General features: G+C 51.4%; 1 protein-coding gene across 1 annotated transcript in view; it reads left to right on the plus strand.

The window, feature by feature from the left end:
• Window positions 1-21,265, plus strand: part of eif3hb (eukaryotic translation initiation factor 3, subunit H, b) — a 47,330-nt gene that overhangs the window by 235 nt on the left and 25,830 nt on the right. Inside the window, exon 2 of the mRNA XM_023811851.2 lies at window positions 14,038-14,194. Within this exon, the coding sequence (XP_023667619.1) occupies window positions 14,038-14,194 (157 nt within the window). The remainder of the gene's footprint in view (window positions 1-14,037; window positions 14,195-21,265) is intronic.

The following is a 21,265-nucleotide window of genomic DNA, read 5'->3' on the forward strand; positions in this document are numbered from 1 at the left end:
GGACCGCTTGCTAGGCCTGACTGCTGGTCTGAAATGCAACTGATATGCTGGTACTGTGATAACTGCTAGCATGTGGGGGAAATGTAACCAGCAACGAAAGATTTGCCGTTTCTCTTTATTTTAGGTCAGAGACGATAATAGTAGGTGGTTGATGTGCTATTTGATTATTTAAAAGGTGGGAAAATATCGATGGTATTCAGTTAAAATTTAATTGGTTATATAGTTTTGCAATTTATAAAGGCAACAAAATATTATTGATATTTCTTTTCGAGTGGTTTAAAGATGTCCTGAGTTAATCACTGGGTTTTTAAAATTGAGTTTATATGCCTTCTTATTGTTTCCTTATGTAATCCATAATAATCCTTAGGGTGAATGAGCTTCCATGGTGTTTTTAGACTAGATAAGATACGTACCGGATCTTGCTACCCGTGTGTCGTGGATAAAAATATTTTTTACTAAAGCATTAAAAATAAGACTGGTAGATATTTCTAGCGTCGTGTAGTGTGAAAGCTGCGGGTCATGTAGTGTCTTCTTGGTTTATTTTTAATTTCGGGGCAGTCGGTCTACAGTAGGTGGAGCTGTACAGCTGTACAATAACCAAACCGAAAGCTCCATCTTGCGCTGATGCCTGCCTCCCTACCGCAAATGTATATTGTAAATAGGTTACGATGCTGACATTGAGAAGCACAGAGATTAAGCTTGTTGATATATACGGGTATGATGTGACTCTGCTGTGTATGTCCATCTATCCATCCATCCATCCATCACCATATCCATTTGGGCAGCAGTCTGAGCAGATATGCCTAGACCTCTCTCTCCCCAGCCACCTCCTCCAACCCCTCTGGGGGAATGCCCAGGCACTCTCAGGCCAGCCGTGAGATATAGTCTGCAGAGTAACCTTTTAATAAGAAACTCAATGGCTCATTTATTCAATGAAGATGAATGGATATCGATTCCATTGGTTGAGCTCCGTGAATCAGCTGAACCCAGCTAAAGAAACAAGGCCCATTTATTGAGATCTGTGTGCAGGCTACAAGATGGTCTCCTTGCAGCCTATTGTGGATGTTTTTCTTGACCGGCAAATACATTAACTGTTGGGCTTTAAAAGTAACAGCTGATAGCTTAAAATATTGATAGTTTAAAGCAGAAAATCCCATTTTATTACCCTGTTCATGGTTGAGAAGTCCCTCTCACAGTTTACACTGCTGACCGGGTGGTTGACGCGGCATATTTTCTGACGCACGCTCTCTGTCCGCTGGTGGGAGTGTGCTCACCTGTGTGTGCGTGTACATATCGGGGCGGAAGTCCGCCACGCGCGATACAGAGAGCAGAGGAGAATTGTGAATGCGTGACTGTGTAAAGACAAAAAAGACGAGCTATTGTGTAAATAAGATAAATAACATAAGGCTATTTAGTTTGTTTAATAAAAGGACAATGTATAGACCTGAAAGGTAACTTTAAATGACTTATGTTGTGATCTGGTGCTATATAGGGAAAAAAAAATTAAATAAAATTAACTTGACCTTCAAAGGGAGTTTGGAGGTGCTCCCCCCCCCCCCCCCCCAATATAATGGTAGGGGAAACACTGCTGAGAGGAGTACGCCTATACTGACCACTGCTCCCAGTATTGTGCTTTACCTTTGTGGTCATGAGTATTCAGGGTAGCCCTGCAGCAATGGCGGCTAAGAACTGCACTTGCTTGAGTGTAGTGCAATGACTTCTGACCATTTTTCTCAGATAAACGTGTATATTCTGGCTGCAGTGTCTGTACAGGAAGCAATGCCTGTTGGGTATTGAATTAATCTTGAAAGAAGTCAGCCTGAGATGGCCCTAACCTTTGTACAGTTACTGATTTATATGTACATCCTAGCAGCTTTTTGTCTGTTAGTCTCTCCATTCTCTGACGAGATCTCTGAAGTCTTTTATCCCTGATATTGCATATAAAAGGCTGGATGTGAAAGGATAGCGTGGACAGCCGGGTTTTTGTTTGATGCTTGTGTGATGGGAACACTGAACACCCACTTGATGCGTTTGCTGCTCTGAGACGTGTGGTCTTCTGTGTCGCTCTGGATGTTCTCATCCATTCAGAACAGGTTTCTTGCTGCAAAGAATGTTTTTTTTTTCTTTTTTTTTTTATAATAAACTTCTTCATGTAGTGGTTGAGTTGCAGGAGAGAATTGGGTTCACGGAGGACAGTTTCATTAAGTTTATGGTTTTGTGTTGTCCTTAACTGTGAGAGATCAGCCAGACTGACTTCTGACTGATTAGCAGATCACTCCTCTGTGATTGACAGGCTTTTGAAAAACGGCTGTTTCTGCCTTTTAGTGCTGCTCTTCAGGCACATTCATTGATCTCACTGGAAAACGGAAGGCCGTTGATTTGACTTGTGGTATATCATAGCTCTTGTACGTAATGAATGCTTGCAACATAGGGAGGGGCACTTATAAATGAAGGTCCAGATGACTTCGCAGTTGGTTCTGGTATTACTCTGGTCTGCTTGGGTATGTCTCATTGTGTTGGATATCATAAAGACCTGAATATCCAGTGCTGAAATGTATGAAGAGAAATCACACCTTACTAGGAGAAACTTCTGAAGTCAGAGCATCCATATTATGGCACACGGTCTAATTGTGCTTGTTGGCTCCTGGAAGAGCACACAGTTCCAGAACTCTAGGCAAGGCTTTCAAAGGGCAGTGCTATGGAAAAAATGGTCTGTGCCATGAACTTACCATAGTACCCGCTGTGTAATACAGTTTAGTGTTTGTGTGTTAGAGCTGCTTGTTTGTGTGAAGTGAGGGTTCGGGTGTGAGGTGAGTCGATGGCACGTCACTATTCTACTTGTACATAGGATGGCCGTGGTATACTGGTTTCACGGTGTACCATGGTATGAACAATGGTTATTATACCATGTACATTTGCTTATTACCGGTATTGGGGGGGGGGGGGGGAATGCAACTGAACCGAGTCTCACCTTTTGAGTTCAGAACTCATTTCTTTTGGATCAACACTGTTACCTAAATATCCCATATCTGAAATATTACTTTATATTTCCATCAGTTAAAATTGCTGCTCTGCAGTGACATGGGATTCTGCTATACTCTGCTTCACTCTGAACTGAAATATGACCTTAGGTGTATTTTGTATTTCTTGCATCTATATTAATATCACTGATATCAAATGATAAAAAAAAAACTAAAAAAACAGAACTGTCAATGCAAACACTGGGATCAGGGAAAAGAAAAGTGCAAAGTCCAAGCACGTAATTACATCACAGTACCTTTGGGAAGGTGGTTTTTTTAAAGGTGTTATTATGACTATTAAAAATGTGCTGATGTAACTCTATTATTAATGTATGTTTAGCTCGCTAGCAACGTTTTATGAATTATAACTAGGGGTGCACCGATTGCAGTTTTCTGGCCGATCAACGATCACCGATCCTTAGGCAACCTTACCTGCCGATCTCGATTTTTTTTTGCCGATCTTGTTTCTTTCATAACTAAAAGACAGTTACTTCAATGTTTCCATTTTTATTGAGTAAATTGATATGAATACTCACAAAACATGAGGTAGTGTCCTCAAATATAAATGAACATATAAATGAGCATTGCTGTTTGAACTACAAAATCATATTTTTTCTTCCAGACTTTAATTTCTCTAATTTTGTAAAAAAAATATATATATATAGCTGTTATGACACACTTGTCCAAAAAATAGGGAGGGAGGCAGCCTGCACTGCACCTCTCTCGGGAATGGGAGAAAAGGCTGATTTAACCCTCTGGGGCCTAGGGGTAGGAAACACACTTTCACTGACTGGGGCATGATCACACATTTCATCACACTTAATTCATGGCAAATAAATTATTTCTTATATATTTGTTTTGCCATTACACTCATCTTTCTTTTAATATATATTGTAAATATGTCAGATTTTTGTTACGTTTGAAATTTGACATCAAAGTATAGACATTGCAAAATGCAGTTTGGAACACTTGCAGAAACATTATAAAAGTACATAGTAAGCAATGCTGGCAGTTTGTTTTGATCCCAGATATCTGATCACCAAAGTCTTGGCTACATGAAGATGACTAAATGGTGTAGATGCAACATTAATTTGGATAAATAAATAAGAAAAACCTAACTCATGTAACTATTTCTGGCTCCTTTCATTGAATATGTAGCAACTTTCATGTGTATGAATGAGCCATTGTCACCTGGCCACGTCCCCAACCCCCTTTTATGGCGCTGAAGGGGATGTATCTGGATCGCGTTTCACCGTTGCGCTGTTAATCAAATTACCATGCGAATGCGATTTGAATACGCGCTAATGCGGCTATTTAGAATGTGAATAGCGATCTTCGGGTGAGAGCGGTACTACACGCCCCCGATGCAGGTAAAACAAAGTAAGATGACATGGTTTACTTTTTTGCCGATTTAACCTAATTAAAAAAACTTTAATACTTCCGACAATGGACGTTTTGAAAAGAAGACAGATTACGGATTTAGCCAGCGTTTTTTTCATGATTATACATTAAGATTTCAGCGAGATATTTATAAACTGAAATAGACACGAAAAGTACGCGAAAAGTACGCGATGTCGTCGACGACATACTCGACCCCAAAGAGTTAAAAGCATATAACTAAGATCGGTGGATCTCATGGGAATATGGTCGATTTCTGATCCCCTCAAATTAACGTGATCGAGGCCGATCGATCGGTGCGCCGATCGATCGGTGCACCCCTAATTATAACTATACGTATAGCTGTTTCATTTATGTTTTATTAGATTAATAATGTATATTTTAGCTCCATAAGAACATTATGTTTATGTTTTATTGATTATTATCTAAAGAGACTGTAGTTTTTTTTTTGTTTTTTTAAGATCCTGGCGAGGTTGCCATTCTGTTGGTATGTTTGAATAACTTGTGGCCTGTTAGAGGATTTTAATTCTGTGACTGCCCTTCAGCAGGGAGCAGTTAACCCAGACATGTTTGGGTCTCTCCAGGTATTGAATTCCTCGCAGCTTTCATCCAGCGCCCCCTGCTGGCCAAAGGAATGCTCCTTTGCCGCTTTCTCTTCCATGCCCAAATCGGGTGTCCCCATGATTGCTTTGTCCGCAGTTCTGAAGTGAATCAAATGCAATTTGCTCTGCCGAACATATTGAGCTTTTGTGTTGGGTTTTTTTTTTGTTCCTATACTCTTGTAATGTGTAATCTAGTAAGTATTCACTCAGCCAGTCTCCCTGCCACCGCGAGCTCATCATTACTCGGATGAGGACTCCCGCCTGTCCTGTGGCATCGTTCTTGCTGTGAAGATTGGCAGTTGAGCTGCCTTGCTAAGCGGCGTGTTTCTGGCCTGGGCTGGTAACTTACGGTGGGTACAATCAATGTTCCGTCTGTCGTCGTCTTGCCCTACACTTGGTGTACATGTGCGACGCACCTCGGTGTCGCAGGTAGAATATCCCCTGCTGTGCCTGTCAGCTGGAGGACTGAGCTGGTGGTTGAACCTCCATGTGCTTCTGAGCCCATGGATGGTCCTGATTATGACATCATCTGTTGATCTTCATCTCAGTGAGTCTTCTCTGCAAAACCTCAGTGGTGACGTCAATCTTCCAGCTACCTATCCTGATCAGGATTCTTTGGGGATCGTCTGGCTATCACACGCCGCAGGGACACACACTAGGCTTCTGTATCTATGTGTGTGTGTGTGTTTGAAGTAGTGATGACTTTCTTTTGGTCCATAGAGACCCCAAAGCATTAGTGAACCTACTTGAAGCTACCTCCCCCCCGCCCCCTCCCTACCTAAGCTATGTGTGTCTTGTCAGTGCTGGGCCTTCAGAGACTCCTGAAGGCCAGGTGTGATCTCGAAGCGTCTATTCTAAGGAAGGCAGGACTTTCCATGGCACTGCTCTTGAAGCTAAACATGGTCGTCATCACCTTCATCTCTATGGCTGGAGGCCTAAATTACGCCATTTCTGAGCTGAATGCATCCATGGCTGCCTCCTCCCATGCTCTACGACAGGGTTCGGTTATGGTGGTTTAGATCTCTCTCTCTCTCTCGCTGGTGACCTCTCGTCAGTAGGCCCGTGAAGGCCTGCTCCTCGTTAGCGTCCTTTTTCCATCCAGGTCTTTGTGTTCAGCAGAGTTGCCGCGGTTACCCCTTCACTCATCGCTAATGTTCCCTAAATGAGTCCGGCCCTGCCGTATCCGGGGGAGGGTGCCGCCTGAGGTCATCTCATCACAAACGCACCACGTTCCTCCAAGTCTCCACCTTTGGTCCCAGCACCAGCACGGTGTCACGGTCCTCATCTTAATCGCGAAGTCTGGCTGGCGGTATGCCGGTCGGCGCACCCACCTGTCCCTGGGCCGGAGTCACGCCGTTTTCCTACCGACCGCTTTCGCGGCGGGTCCCTCGCCGGCTCGGGTCACGGCCTTCGCTTCTCACTGGGGCCTTGGCTGCCTGCCGAATGCTGGGACGGACTCTCTCTCGCAGTTGGCACTGCTGTTCTCGGATGATTGCTCGTCGTTGCCGTAAATATTCCCTCCAAAAGGTCTCTCTCGCACAGTTCAGTGCTCTGAGCTGCTGTGGCAGCTCCGCATTGATTTCCCGTGGCTCCCTGTGCCTTGTTTCTTCCTAGATAAGATTTTTTTGGCCTGTTTCTCCCACCTTGGAGGTATAGGATTTGTGTCCCTCCTGCTTCTCACTCATTTTCTTCTCGGCTGCTTGACACGGCCAGCGGCCTCTTCCTCGGCGTGTTGCAGAGCCGTGTCTGTGTGGTCCCTGAGCTTTGTGTGTGTCCTGACACAGCATGGCGGCTGTACATGTCACCTGACCATTTATGCGCACCTTTGTGGGCTGGGGGGGGGGGGGGGGAGGTCGATGCTGATAGGCTCCTAGCAAACAAATTTAATGGCTCTGATACTAACTGGCCAGCAGCGGGCCACTGCCCCGGGGTTGGGGGGGGGGGGGGCTACTGAGACAGAGGGAAGGAGCATGCACTCACATGACAAGCCACCTCAGGGATGAGAACCTGAGTGCAGCCATACGGCAGGCAATACCTCAGCACCACAGTAGTCCAAATGGACCATTATGAGGTTTTTTCTGGTGACTGGAGTGCCAAGTTATTCCTAAGTTGGAGGACCTCCTTACAGGGCTGGATGTAGATTAACGTCATACGCAGGACCAAGCAGTTGCAGGTTAAGGGCCTTGCTCAAGGGCCCAACGGAGTCGAATCACTCTGGGCATTCACGGGATTTGAACCAGCAACCTTCCAGTTGCTGGCATAGATCCCTAGGCTCAGAGCCACCACTCCCCCCTCTGACAGAGGAGTATTAAAAACTGCTGCTCCCCCTGCTGCTCCCCTCATTTCTCAAAGGCACTTGTGGTCCTGCACCCCTATGATGAGGTGAGGTTGTCCGGGTGGCATCATTGCCACATTTTTGGCAATATGTCCATCTAAACAGCCCCCCTGCAGGCGTCCGCTTAATTGGCTGGAAACTGCAACACTAGTCCCAGATTGTCAAAGACAGTAATTTTCTGGCAGGTGGCTGGAGGGACATTTACAAGGTGTACGAAGTCGATGCCCCCGCAGCTTTTATCCACCAGCGATCTGTGATGCGTCACATCAAATGAAACGTGACGAAGCATCCTCTCTGTGTGTCTGTGGCGGGGAGCTGTCCTGCATCGCTGTGGGAACCGTGAAATGCACTGGCACATGCACTGGCACATGCACTGGCACATGCACTGGCACATGCACTGGCACATGCACTGGCACATGCACTGGCACATGCACTGGCACATGCACTGGCTGCCGAATCCCTCACAGAGGCCGTCGGGGTGTTGGCCCTAGCCGGCGCGTCCCCGGGGCCCCTTGAGCACCTGGCCGTCTGCCGGCTCCTCGTGATGCTGAGATCGATGAGAGCTGGCGCAGAGTGGAATGCTGATTTCTCCCCCCCCCCCCCCCCCGTGCTGTGAACTGCTCTGCCTGCAGATTAATGCACATCAGTGAGGTGGCAGTCACATGCTCCCTAAGCTGCTTAGGGGGGGAGGGTGTGACGCAGTGTGTTTGTGTGCTTGCAGTACGGACTTCGATATGACCCCCCCCCACCCATGGAGGAACGCTCACCATGAAGCCCGCTGAGCTGCAGGATTTTGCTCTCGCTACTCTTCCCAACTCCACCCAAGGGTGCACTGAAGTTCCGGCTCAGTCACTTCCTGTCTGAGAGGACGCGTCCGGCACACAAGCCCACGGCCTATCAATCCAGCTGCATTGCGGCTCCCAGCGCAGCAGAAAAACACAGTTAATTAAACACTAATTAACCTTTTTCATTTCACACTTAGCAGTGAGCAGAGAGCCCTCGTCCGAGGGACTCGATCAGGATGGATTGTTCTTATTTACTGTTTTAATGGGCTGTGCTCTGCTCTTTATAGACTCCGGGGAGTGTGGGGGCCGCAGCCGGCCTGGCTGTCCCTCGCAGGACAGGCGCTGCCGTGGGCATGCCAAGTGGGGCTCAGTGAAGCCCGCTGTGCCCCACAGCACCTCCGGGGGCAGTGTTGTTTTGGAGCTGCTGCATTGACAAATTTTATAATATACTTCTGTATTATAAATATGCTTTTAAAAATTGAACTGAACCGCATGAGGGTGGCTGTTGTTCGTAAGAATGTGTGTATAAGTACACGGCTGTGCGCGGTTATGTAATAAAGCTAATGGCACTTGTTAGAGTAACGTTATGTGCTTGTAAACCTACTTCACGGTGTTGGAGTGGTGTTCAGCCACGTAAATTGCAGATCATTGGGTAGATCAAGACCAGCTCCTATTTGTAAATTTGTGCACGCAAGAATGCGTGGGAGCGCATCTGTGGCTGGGCTGCAGGTCCTGTTTTGATGTTTTATGTTTTAGTGTCGTCGATAATCATGCATGACCATAACGGCCCCATGGTGGAGTCCACCTGTCTCAGAAGCTCCGTACTCTGCCGGCGGTTTCTTCTCGCTGTCCCGTCCCTGGTCACGCGATTCGGAGCGAGCCCCTCCTCCTGACGGCTCGGGCGTGCCCCCTGTGCCCCCTGTGCCCCCTGTGACCCTCAGGGTGTCGGCGGTCAGTGGAGCTCACCCCCTCGCCTGCAGTCCCTCCACCTGTCTGCAGCATTATCCTCCTCATCACCAACCCGTCACCAGCTCTTTGCCGCAGAGCTGCCAGTGGAGGGGGAGGGGTGGGGGGGAGAGATCCAGCAGTCAGAGACCTGCTTGTTCATTCCTCAGATGCGGCTGGGTGTTGTGGGGGTGGGGGGGGGTAGCTGTTTGTTTTTATCCCATTACAGAGCCTGCTGCCCCCTGGGGGTCCTGGAGGTGCTCCTCTGCTGCGCCCTGTCCACACCCAGTGGTTCTGATCTGGCCAGTAAAGATACTCGACAGTTTACATGAAAATCCTTCACTTTTTCTTCCGTAATGAAACATTTTTGGGTGACGAGGGGTTGGCTTGTAATTGGGCCTCTGCCCTTTCTGCATTGACATGCTCCCCCCCGCTTTGTGAATGCCATGTGCCATGTGTCCTGTCTCATGGGAGCCCCCCCTTGGCTGCGTTTCCTTGGGACATCCCCTGGCGCTCAGCTGTGAATCGTGATTTATATTAAGCAGTTTGTTGTGGGCGTTTTATTGCTGGAGTCTGCTCACTTTAATTAGTTTTAATAAGTGTTTGACACTGGCACTCAGCCCCCAGCCGAAAGTCACGATGGCGGGCTGCTGATTTTTTTAAAATCTGCTCGGTGCCCCCCAACCTTAAGCACCCCCCAATGCCCAGAGGAGGGACGCCGCAGATCCGGGGCTGGAAGTTTCTATTCCCCGAGCACCCTGCTGGCTTCCGGACGTGGCATCGCGGTGATTGATGGTCGTGCCTCTTGGGGAGCGGGGGGGGCGAGCGGCGAGTGCTGGGAACAGGGCAATCTGGCCGTGTCCTTCAGCACGCTCTGAGCCTCTGTTGCTGCGATGTCTCCTGGGGATCGTGGGGGGGGGGGGTTGCTAGGCTGTGCTCCGTGGCTGCATCCCAGTCTGCAGGGAATGCGCTGCATCCCCCTCCCTGCATGATTTGTTTGTTTTGTGCCCCCGCGAGTGTGAGCCGCTATCATGCGACCGCTCCATCAGCGTGATGCTCATACTGTTGCTCTGCTCAAAAGCTACAGCAAAACTTGCTAGAATAAATTGCTGCTGCAGTGGCGTGGAATTTCTGATCAATACTGCTAACTGGTCTGTTTTTGTCAAATCACAGATACCTTTAACAGGCCAGCTTCTGCGCTGGTGGGCAAACTTGCCAACTGGGATGGGGGTCGCTGGTGCCAATTACAATTTCCTTAACCTGTAAGCCATTGATCCCAGTAACAGTGTTTCCTCGCCTTTCCCCTGTGACGCTGCCAACTGAGTGGTTTGATTGGAGCTGTAATTTCTGGGATTCTGTACAAGACCTTGACTGAAACTTCTGCGCCGTTTACAACCAGGAAGGAATCCTGTTAATCTCAAGTTATTAATCTTTAATTGAGGCCTAATTTTAAAGCATAATCAGGGTATATCCATATCAGCAGTATTGTGTCCTCCTGTGTCTTGTTTTGAAACCATATCAATGCACCATTAAAATTCAATATTCTGCTCAGCTTGGTCCAGCAGGTTAAACGACAACCCAGTGTGTCTCGCCAATAAATGGTTTCCATAAATGGGATCAGGGCTGCCTCAGAATGAAATGTGAGCTGATGAATGCCCCCCCCCCCCAGCTGACCCGATAGGCATTCACTGCAGCACGGGGCCGTGAGTCTGGCGCTGGCCCCCGAGAGGCGTACCTGAGCGCTTGGATGGGCTCTCGGGGCTGCAGATATCAGGGGTGTCCCTCGCAGAGCCGTGATACAGGTGGCAGAGCTGGGGGGGTGCTTGGTCTTGCCAGTCCCTTATAGCTTGGACATAAGCAGCACAGAGGGGGATATGGTGACTGCTGGGAGGAGGGAGGGCTCATGTAAACCTGCTTTATTGTGGAGCTCACCCAAGGTGGTCTGGACCTGGTCTGGAGGGTGACTGGTAGGTAGTTTGGAGCGGGTCGTACCAAAGTGTATCCCCACTCCCCTATCCTTTGGTACAACCCGCGCCAACTGCCGCCCAGTGTTTGCTGTAGAAGGTTCCGCCCCTGGGTTCCCGCAGTGGGCATGTTTTGTCTCTGAATTTTTTATATCATAGAGGGAAAACTCAGCGGATGAGGGGGTGGAAATCCCTCCCGCATCCCTGGCTCTCCTCACTGTGTGCTGGCTGTGATCATGCTCATTTAAGATCTGTCAGACAGCTGGAATATCTGCTCATCACAAGTCGTTAAACTGTTGCGGGTGGTTAAAACTTACTGGAGCCTGTAAGCCCCCCCCCATCCTGCCTTTAATGTTGCCGTCGCCCTGGCAGAGAGGGCCGCATGGGAGGGGGTGGGCGAGCAGCTCTCCTCCGCTCCCCCGCCTGCGTCACTGCGTACCCCGCCGAGCTCCCCCTGGGTTTCTGTGTAAAGTCACGCTGCTCTTCATCGCGTGAGAAAGCGGCATGACAGGGCGTCGCCGTTAGAGCGCTCTGCCGCAGCGCCTGCCCTGTCCTGGGGTTCTGCGAGAGGAGCGACAGGCACTGAGGAGCTCAGCCACTCCCTACTCCCCGTGTCAGCGGCGTTCTGCACCGCAGGCTTTGAGTCTGAACCGACGTTGGGAGGTCTTTGGTTTTCTTGGTGCAGTGAGCACCAGGTCCTAAAGTCGGGGTGGGGCCCTGTTTGGGGGGGGCACATTAGAATTTAATGTTTCTGGAGGATGAGCCGCTCCACCATTTTCATTTATATGACACTATATTATTTTGCTAGGAGGAATGTTCAGTATTCAGCCCTTTTGATTGGTTGGTTTGCACAGAGGTCAAAGGTCACACTGTATTTACCTTCGTACTGCCGCTGCTGCAGGCATGGCGCCCGTCGTGGCTTCAGCAGAGTCTGCGCGCATGTGAAGGCTTGTTTGGTAAATTTCAGACAGGAACTTCAAAATTTCAGCGCATGAAGCCTGTCAGCCGCTGTGAAATTCCGCGTCGTTGCAGCCGCAGCCGTCTGACTGCGCTCCACCCTGTACTTTCTGCAGCTGCGCCCTGAAGGCACGGGTGTCACGCCACTGAAAGCTCCGCCTCCTGTCAGTGTTGACGCAGGTCCCGTCTTCCGGATGCCCCTCATCCACGTCTCCATCCAGGAGCCCCGTGTAGCTTAGTTCTTTCCCTGTTCCTCCATAAATGATTCAGCTCAAGAGCTGTGTGGTAATTAGCACAAGGAGTTGAATCAGGTGTGTTAAATGAGGGGAAACCCAATAATGTGCAGGGCTCTGGCCCCCCAGGACTGGAGTTGGGCACCCCTGGTCTACACCGAGCATAAAAATGTAGCAGCGTGCATGGAAACCTGGATGAGGGGCGTCCGGAAGACTGGACCTCAACCTCCCTTTTGGCCCTGGTGTAGATGGTTCTCTCTCTCCTTTTTTGTGTGATTTTAGCCTAATTTGCTTTAATTCCCGAATGATTTTCACTTTCCATCATCTTTAATATGCTGCCATTCACTAAAACTTGAATATCCCTGGTTTGAGTCATATTATTAATTATTTCTTGCATTACATTCTCAATCTTGGGCATGGTTGAAACTGAAATGAAATGTGGTCGTTCATTCACGATACTGATTGTAACAGTAAATTTACTGTAAATGTCACAGCTGTAAGAAGCCCATACTCGGTGTCCCCTAAATTCACTGTACCCAATCGAGCTACCTTCCCGTGCTGTGACGGACCCAGCAGGTAGATGAGTAATTATCTTTCAATTCGTGTTAGACTTTGGTGTTCCTAAAAGATCACGCCGCTGCCTCTGTGTCTCTCTTGCTTGATCGTGAAGCGTTCTCCAAGCCTGACTTGTGGTTAAGAAGCCTGACACGTACACCTATGGTTCCCACGGATCAGGGACTCGGGCACGCGCCGAAGTGCGTAACCCTGCCCCGGGTGATGGTGGATTTCGGCGCCGCTGTATGGATGGCGCTCCATCGCCCGCTGGGTTCTGTCAGTGACAGACGTAGCACAGGGAATCAGTTTTAATTAGTCGATTAGTTGCCGTGTCCCTGCTTTCTGAGATGTGTAGTCAGGCTGCGGGCGTCGCTGTCGTACTCGTCAGCCGCTGGTCTCTGCGGTCACCGGCGTGTGGGTACCCGTGCCTGTGGGTACCCGTGCCTGTGGGTACCCGTGCCTGTGGGTACCCGTGCCTGTGGGTACCCGTGCCTGTGGGTACCCGTGCCTGTGGGTACCCGTGCCTGTGGGTACCCGTGCCTGCGGCCTCTAACTTTTTAGCAGACTGGCTTCTGGAGCTGATCCATCCTCCCGTCCCTTGAGAGCTCGGGGTTTTGTTGCTGCCTGGGTTTCCATGCTGCCACATTAATGCGACGACCTCGCTGCCTTCGATTGTCCTACATTGAGATCTATTCTGGGGTCGTCGGTTCCCATTTGCACCCGGAAATCAATAGTGCTTTGTTTGCACAACAAGGTGGCCAGGTGGCTGTCTGCCTGGGAGACGGCAGACCCCCCCCCCCATCCTCAGTCTGCATATCTTCAGTTTCCTGCATCCTGATTAGCAAATAGGGCTCTTCTCCCTGCCTGCTCCCTGCTATTAACTGTTTTTACAGTTTTTTTTCTTTTCTTTTTTTTCTCTTTTCATCAGTTATTTTTTAGCGCTGCGCCACACTGGTGTGGGATCGATGCCCTCCTTGGGGAAGCTGGGCAGGTGTTTTTGGTTCAGGTTGTTCTCCACGTGGTAATAAAATGCTTCCTGGCCTGCTGTCTCACTCCTGGGCCTTTTCTGTGCACAAACCTACCATCAAACTGCGCTGAATTCATCTGGGCTCCCGTGGGCTAAAGAGGCCTATTTCATCCAAGACATTTTTTGCCCCCATAATGCTCATTCTGTGGTGTTAGGTGGGGGGGCACAGTACATAACTGCCTCCAAACTGATTCCCGGCCCTGCCGTCTCTCACAGGTGGTGCTGAAGATCATCAAGCACTACCAGGAGGAAGGCCAGGGCAGTGAGGTGGTGCAGGGTGTGCTGCTGGGCCTGGTGGTGGAGGACCGGCTGGAGATCACCAACTGCTTCCCCTTCCCGCAGCACACGGAGGACGACGCCGACTTCGACGAAGGTGGGAGTGCGGGGGGTGGGGGGGGGGGGGTGTGAGGAGTGTGAGTGCGTCTGGATTAAAGGCCTCTTGTGTTAAGAAACACGGCTCTGTCTCTCACCCAGTATCTGAATGATCGTCTCCGTTTCTCTAAAATGTCCTTTGCGCCTCTTACCCCTGGGCTGCACGCGGCCCATCCAGCCGCTGATCGCTGGGGGAGATTCCATCCCGGGCAGTTCAGGTGGAAGGGGGCACCACCCCACCCCCTCATCCCTCAGAGCGACACGTGCTGTCGTCTCCCGACAGGCGGGCGGAGTCCCATCTGCCTCCTGTCAGGCAGCTTTTAAATTCGCCGATGTAGCCCGTGTGTGAGTATTGAGTGATGAAGCGTAGAGTTGATGGAGAGCCCAGGGTGGACGCTAATGATGGCGGGCGTGGCCGCCCCCCCCCCCCGGGCGTGGCCGCCCCCCCCCCCCTGGGCGTGGCCGCCGCCCCTACAGTCGGATGGGTCTCCTGTTTCCTGTTCTCCGTGCCGAGCTTCTAGAGACCCCTGAAAGTGGCCTCCCCTCCTGGTCTTAGCTCATGAGGGCGCGGTGGCACGTTTCCCTGCGCCTCCTCGGGGCGTCTGGGACTCGCGTGTCAAAAGCTGCCGCCGCGGGAGTGACGGGAGACGCGGGCGGCTCAGATTAGCGCCTGACCTTGGGCCCGTGTGCCGGATCAGGGCCGGCTTTCTCGACACCCGTTCCTTCCCCGGCTGGATTTCTGGAGCCTGAGCTCATTAAGACGGGCGCCTTCTCTGCAGCTGCACAATTAAGCCCCTCAGCAGAAGCGGGGAGGGGCTCTGAAATCCATTCCAACCCCCCCCTCCGGTGTCAGACAGGCTTCCCTTTAGTAACACAGCCCACCTGTATGTGCTCCAGCTTCCTGAGCGTGTGATGCCAGTGTGCACCCAGTGGGGGTGCTTGGGGGTGCGTCAGGCGTGGTCCACTGAGATATGGGTGGGAGGAATCCCCTAGAGCAGTGGGGGTGCCAGGTGGTGCGGTATACTTTAAGAGAAGCGGAGGCGTTGGACTTAAATTCAACTTGATTATTCCTGGAACTTCATAGGAAGTACCTGCATATTCTGCTTCATCTGAGTTTTTTCCAGGGGCTGCGAGGCTTCTGTGTTAACAGTGCGTCTCTGAGGAGCCTCTCCTGCTGGGATTCTGTCGGATCGCCCCCGGCACAGGATGGCGGCCATGCTCGGACCCACCGTGCAATTTGGCGAGAATATACTTCCTGGTTAAACCTCGTAATGATCTTCGGGGCGTCCGCCTGCGCTTGTGGGCTCCGTGTCCCGTCTGTACCGTCCAGCGTCCTTGGTCACCCCCGGCGATCTGACAGCCCATTTTGTAGTCTTACCGCCTGTTGGTGGCGCTGTAAGTTTAATGCAAAGAAATGAAAAGCCGTTAAAGAACTCTCCTTTTCCTTTGCATCACAAGGGCCCCATCCAGGGTAGATTGTCAGACAGTGAGTGGTGTGTTTGAGTGGGGGAGGGCAGCGAGGGGCAGGAGTAGAGCTTAGAATGTGCCGGCAGTGGTGGCCCTCAGGAATCACGGTTCCGTCTCCGCTAGTCTGGCGAATTTCCCTTGGTGCCGCAGAGGCGTGCAAGACAGCTGCCTTGTCCTTCAGTGATCCGCCGGGCCCCACCCCGCGGCACTGGTGAAACTGGTCGTTCAGATATGGCGCCAGCAGGCAGCGCTGCGGGGTCCGGGTCTGTCCTGGTGTCACCGGAAGGCGTCCGAGCACAGTGGTGCTTTTCGCGGCCTCCGGTCGTCTCCGAAGCATCTCCGTAGATTAATTCATCGTCGAGGGTAATTAGGAGCAGTCTGCCGCACCGCTGTCCTCCAGTGCCTGCTCCAGTGCCTGCTCCAGTGCCTGCTCCGGTGCCTGCTCCAGTGCCATCTGAACGCGGGTCACGTTTGAAGGGATGCAAAAGGTTTTTTAGCCGGGTCTTATTTTTGGGATTTCCTTTCGACCTCGGGGAACAGAATCGGTCGTGAGCCACAGGTTCGATGGTGCTGCAGTGAGCCATACCAAGTTTGGTGGACCATGGCGAGATCGGGCCTCAAGAATGAGAGCCCCCCCCCCCCCCAGAGCACCACCCGGGCAGGGTCCTCACAGTGAGGGGGGGGATAATGAAAACCTGGAGAGATGGCTTTGAAGACACCCAATTAAGGCTGTAATGGAATAGCTATTTGTAAAGTTATTTTAGACTGATGCCAGGCGTGATAATTATCTCCCCCCGGTGTCATTTATCAGCCAACTTACGGGTTTATCGGTCTCCCCCTAATAATTATGAAAAGTATAGGCCAACAGCAGTGCCACGGTCGCTCTCTGAACCCGACGGCCTGCTCCTGGGGGAGTCTCTCCACCCACCGCTGAATCCGCCTCCGTTCTGGCATCATAACGACCTCTGAGGGTCGGCCTTCCCGCTAAGGGCGCGCCGATGCCGCCGGGTGTCTGTCAGATTGCAGGAGAAGCCGACACCTCCCAGAAGCTTCACGGGGCTTTTATTGTGTATTACTGTGTAGGGATGTGCAATATGATGATGTGTATCGGATGACGAAATAAAAGCATCTATCGTTCTATATTATGCGCCATCGGTAATTTCATGTTGTCGCGTAATAACACTTTATGGCAGCTTTTTGTTCATCATTTGGGTGACAGTTTTGAAAGGTTACATGTCACCCCGTGGGATGTGACACTTGGCTGGAAGCTATTTTTCGACTTGATTGTCTTCTGCGAGTTAAAAACAATCGACAGATATTTAACTATCCACCAATATATATTTCTTTGTTGTGTAAAATCATATCCACAAAAACAATTTTTTCACGTGAAATGTTTTTTTACGTTTGTGGATCGCGTTATATTTGTGACTTTTGATTGTTTTTGTCCAGTTTGTACCACTACAGAGCCCCTAACATCTGGGTGAGAAAATATATTTTTTGAAATAGTTCTGCGATCCCACTACACTTGCCCACTTGCTATTTGCTTCAAGCTGACGACAAGGAAAAACCTAAATAATACAGACATGTTCTGTAAAGTGTGCTTTAAGCATTAAACTGTGGGGGAGAATGTACACCATGTAACTTTAATATTAAATGTGTATTAATACTAATAATAATGTGTCTTCAGAGCCAGTGACTATAAGCAAGACAGCTGGGTTATTTAATGTGAAGTGCACACATACAAACACTGAAATATTTTGCAAACATTGAAAGATATTACAGCTGAGAGTAGGAGCCAAATGTCTCCTACGAGTTTGTATAGTTAGGTATATTTAATGTTTTATATTACTAATGTCTTAGTACTTTGTTTGATGCGTTTTAAGTAATTTCTTACTTTAAGATCGTGATATGGTCACTGCGTTATGGGACGCAAGGGCTGGGAGTTTGGGACGTTGGTTTGGATGGACAGTGTAAGCTCACGGTTCTTCTGTAGGCACTAGAAGGTTAGTGATATACAAGTCGGCCACAAGTCTCCATCCTTGGATTTAGTTTCCCCAATCAGGAAGCCCTCAGAGCGAGAGTTTGTATCACCTGACTATCTGGGCGGGGAGGGTGGGGCTGCATCTCCCTCCTGGTGGCTATGGGAGTGCAGAGCAGCCGAGTGACCTGCCGGAAATCAGATGGTCCCCCCCCACCCCCAGGCACTTCTCATTGGGCTGATTGGGACAGCGGCTCGCACGTCAGCCCCGTAAGCCAGGCGGCGATAGTGTCTCTTCCCTGCTCCTGTCTGACTCGGTGTCTCTCTGTTTCCTCCCACGGAGACTGAAGGTGATCCTCAGCTTGTGAGTGGGGAGCAGGCTCCGCCCCCCTGGGAATTGGGCGGAGTCACGACATGCCTGGGCTCAATCTAATACCCCGTCTCAGTATGGAAGTGTGCAGTGGCGGCTTATCAGCACGAACGTGGCGTGAGAATACATGTGCTTTTCCCGCCCCCGGCCTTCAGTGTGTCCTCCTCCTCCTGCAGAGCCCTGGTCCCGTTCCTCAGTGTCTCTGTGAAGCTGTCCAGCTGAGGTCTGTCCTGCTGGGATTCCAGCGGGTAAATACGCCGTGTCAGGTTGCCCATATCTCTCCCCGGGGGTGTCTGTTCTCTGGGCAGACGCCATCGCTTTGCTGCAGCTTCTGTGCTGTATTTTTCTGCCGGTGTAGCACTGGACAGGGGATATTAGACGTGGAAATCCGTTAAAAAAGCCTGAATAAACCTGAATTTTCATCATCCCCCCCCCGCCGCTCCCAACCTGGCCGGCTTCCATTACAGGGATTCATTTCAGAATAAATGCGGCGGTATCCTTATCTCCTAAGCTGTGCTCTCACTGCCGCGTAATTCAGCGCCGATTCATTCTGCACGTATCTCCGTGGGACACCGTGGTGCCGAGGGGGCCCCCCCCCTCCCGGCTCTTCCCAATCTCCGTCCTGCCAGAATCCCCCCGGCGCCTCTGAGTCCCAGCCCGCCCTGGGTCGTCCCGCCGGGTCTCCGGGCCGCCGCTGATTAACCTGTTGCTCGTGATCGCGGTCGCCGGGCCAGACGCGGAGAGGCGAGGGCGTCCGCTCACGACACGGTCCGCGTTTCCGGGGATGACGTGCGGGCGTCACGATTGCCGCCGAACAGCTGGTCGCACCGGAGACCGGATGAATCGTTTACAGGCCCGATGAAGTCCTGAGGATAAACACACAGCTGGAAGTGCAGAAATCTTCTTGGTACGTAATAATCGAGGTAAAACAGGCAATGGAGTCCAGCAGAGTCCCGTCAGGTGAAGGTGAGCGTGAAGACCCTCCCCCCCTCCCCTCCCTAGCTTCCCTGGGTCTCCTCCGCCCTTCCCCCTGCTTACTGAAAGTGTCGCACCCTTTACGCCGATCTCGTCACCCCTCCCCGCTGGTTCTCCTGCTTCCCTGCGCCTCCTGCTCCGCTGACCCGCATCGTGGTCTCCTTCCTGCACGACGGCGTGCCGGATTCTCACCCCTTTGATCCCATCCGTCCTCCCTGAGGGATCTCGCCAGCCTATCGGCGTGTGGCTGTGATCATGATCAGTATCTGGGTACCACTGTCCCCCCCAGGCATTCACTCCCATGCTGTTAACCCCCCCCCCCCCCCCAATGAGAGTACCCCCTGCAGGTGTGTAGCTGCCTCCTGCCTTTCCCTCTGTCTGCTGCAGGCCCCTAGTCCCGGAGTCTAATGGATGTTTAGTCTGCGATGCCGGGGTTTATAGTTATGGCCGCCTGAAAGTACATCCTTTTTTTTTCTTTAAATCGCAAGTGGCCTGACAGTTGAATTTCATTCACTCCTCTTTCAAGGCAGGGAGCTCCTTGTTTGTAGCTGTATTTTAATAGGACAGAAAACAGCTGGAAAAACACACACACACACACACACACACACACACACACACACACACACACACACACACACACACACACACACACACACACACACACACACACACACACACACAGAGCCTGGGGGTTACCTGCGCGGAACCTTCCCTTCTTGACCAGTCGATCTCACAAGTCTGCCGGCTTTATAAAAATGTCCGCGCTCCGGAATTCCCTTTTGCCGAGAACTGCGTGACTCTCCTCCTCTTCACTCCCCAGCCAGTGAGCGTGTGCCGCCCATCCTGGGTTTACATCCACTGCACGATGGCAGAGAGTTGACAGGACCTCCTTTAGCTCTTGCAGGTGTCCCCCAGCCCCCCCCCCCCCCCCATTAACCTGGCTCTGCTCAGATGCCCAGGTCCTTGGACACCCCGAGCAGTGAAGGGTTTGGCTTCCTCCCTCATTAGCTGGATTCACTGTTAGCAGTAATTATAGAATACCCTGGAGCCCCCCCCCCCAGCCCTTCAGCTCACCCTCCATGAGGAAGGCGGCTCAGCATCTGTTGCCATGAGGACAAGGCGGCACAGTAACTGGTCTGAATTGATGCCTTATTCAAAGGGCCGACAGAGGGGGGGCCTTGAGGGGGGGCCTTCGGCACACTGCCCTGCGTAGGTTTTGGGTCCTCAGTCCTGCCATCGCTAGTGGCAGTGTGGTCGCCAGTGAGGACCGTGACACGAACTGGGAGATGTGACGTCCGTCCCCTGCTCCCGCACTGCCCCGGCCTGCCTGCAGATGGCAGTGTGTCCTCACACTGGGAGGAAACTGGCACCACCTATAAACACACATAAATAATAGCAAGTGTGATTTACAGATCAAGGTGTCCCGCTGTCTGGAGGGGGTCCTGCTCGTGTCTCTCCTGCCAGAGAAGCGGCGGGTACACGGCGGAAGCAAGCTCCCCTGATTAGCAGTGGCGTTACGAGTGCGTATTGCGGGCATGTGTGATATTTCTGGCCGTTGCCCGCTTTGCATTTCTGCCATGGCAGCCGAGCAGCCCGACCTGCCGTAACCGGCAAGTCAGCTGAAATTGGGGTGGGGGTTAGCGATGGTGATGGGGAAGCAGATGGGGGGGGGGGGGCAGTGATGTGTGGCCCTCAGCCCGCATGTGGCGGGTTACTGGAGCAGAAGCTCTGTGTGTTTAGGAGGAAGGTAATTGATAACCCACCATGAGTCTAAAAATACTGAAAGAAATACCCCCCCAAGTCACCACCTGCAGGATGTAGTGCTGTGCACCTGCTAATAGATATTCTCTGATTAGCTCTGGCCTCTAAATGCTGCTCCCCCCCCCCCCCCCCCGCGGCATTGATCATTTCTCAGAACTGGGCTCTGTATGTAAAAAGTAAAAAATAAAAAATAAAAAATGAAATCATGGAAGCCAGGTGGTGGGGGGGGCGACTGCATCAGCGCAGGCCTGCAGGCTGCCCCATGGGAGCCAGGTGGGGGGGGGGGCGACTGCATCAGCGCAGGCCTGCAGGCTGCCCCATGGGAGCCAGGTGGGGGGGGGGGGCGACTGCATCAGCGCAGGCCTGCAGGCTGCCCCATGGGAGCCAGGTGGGGGGGGGGGCGACTGCATCAGCGCAGGCCTGCAGGCTGCCCGATGGGAGCCAGGTAGGGGGGGGGGGGCGACTGCATCAACGCAGGCCTGCAGGCTGCCCGATGGGAGCCAGGTGGGGTGGGGTGGGGG

This window comes from Paramormyrops kingsleyae, chromosome 23, assembly GCF_048594095.1.
Source record: "Paramormyrops kingsleyae isolate MSU_618 chromosome 23, PKINGS_0.4, whole genome shotgun sequence".
NCBI classification, from domain to species: Eukaryota; Metazoa; Chordata; class Actinopteri; order Osteoglossiformes; family Mormyridae; genus Paramormyrops; species Paramormyrops kingsleyae.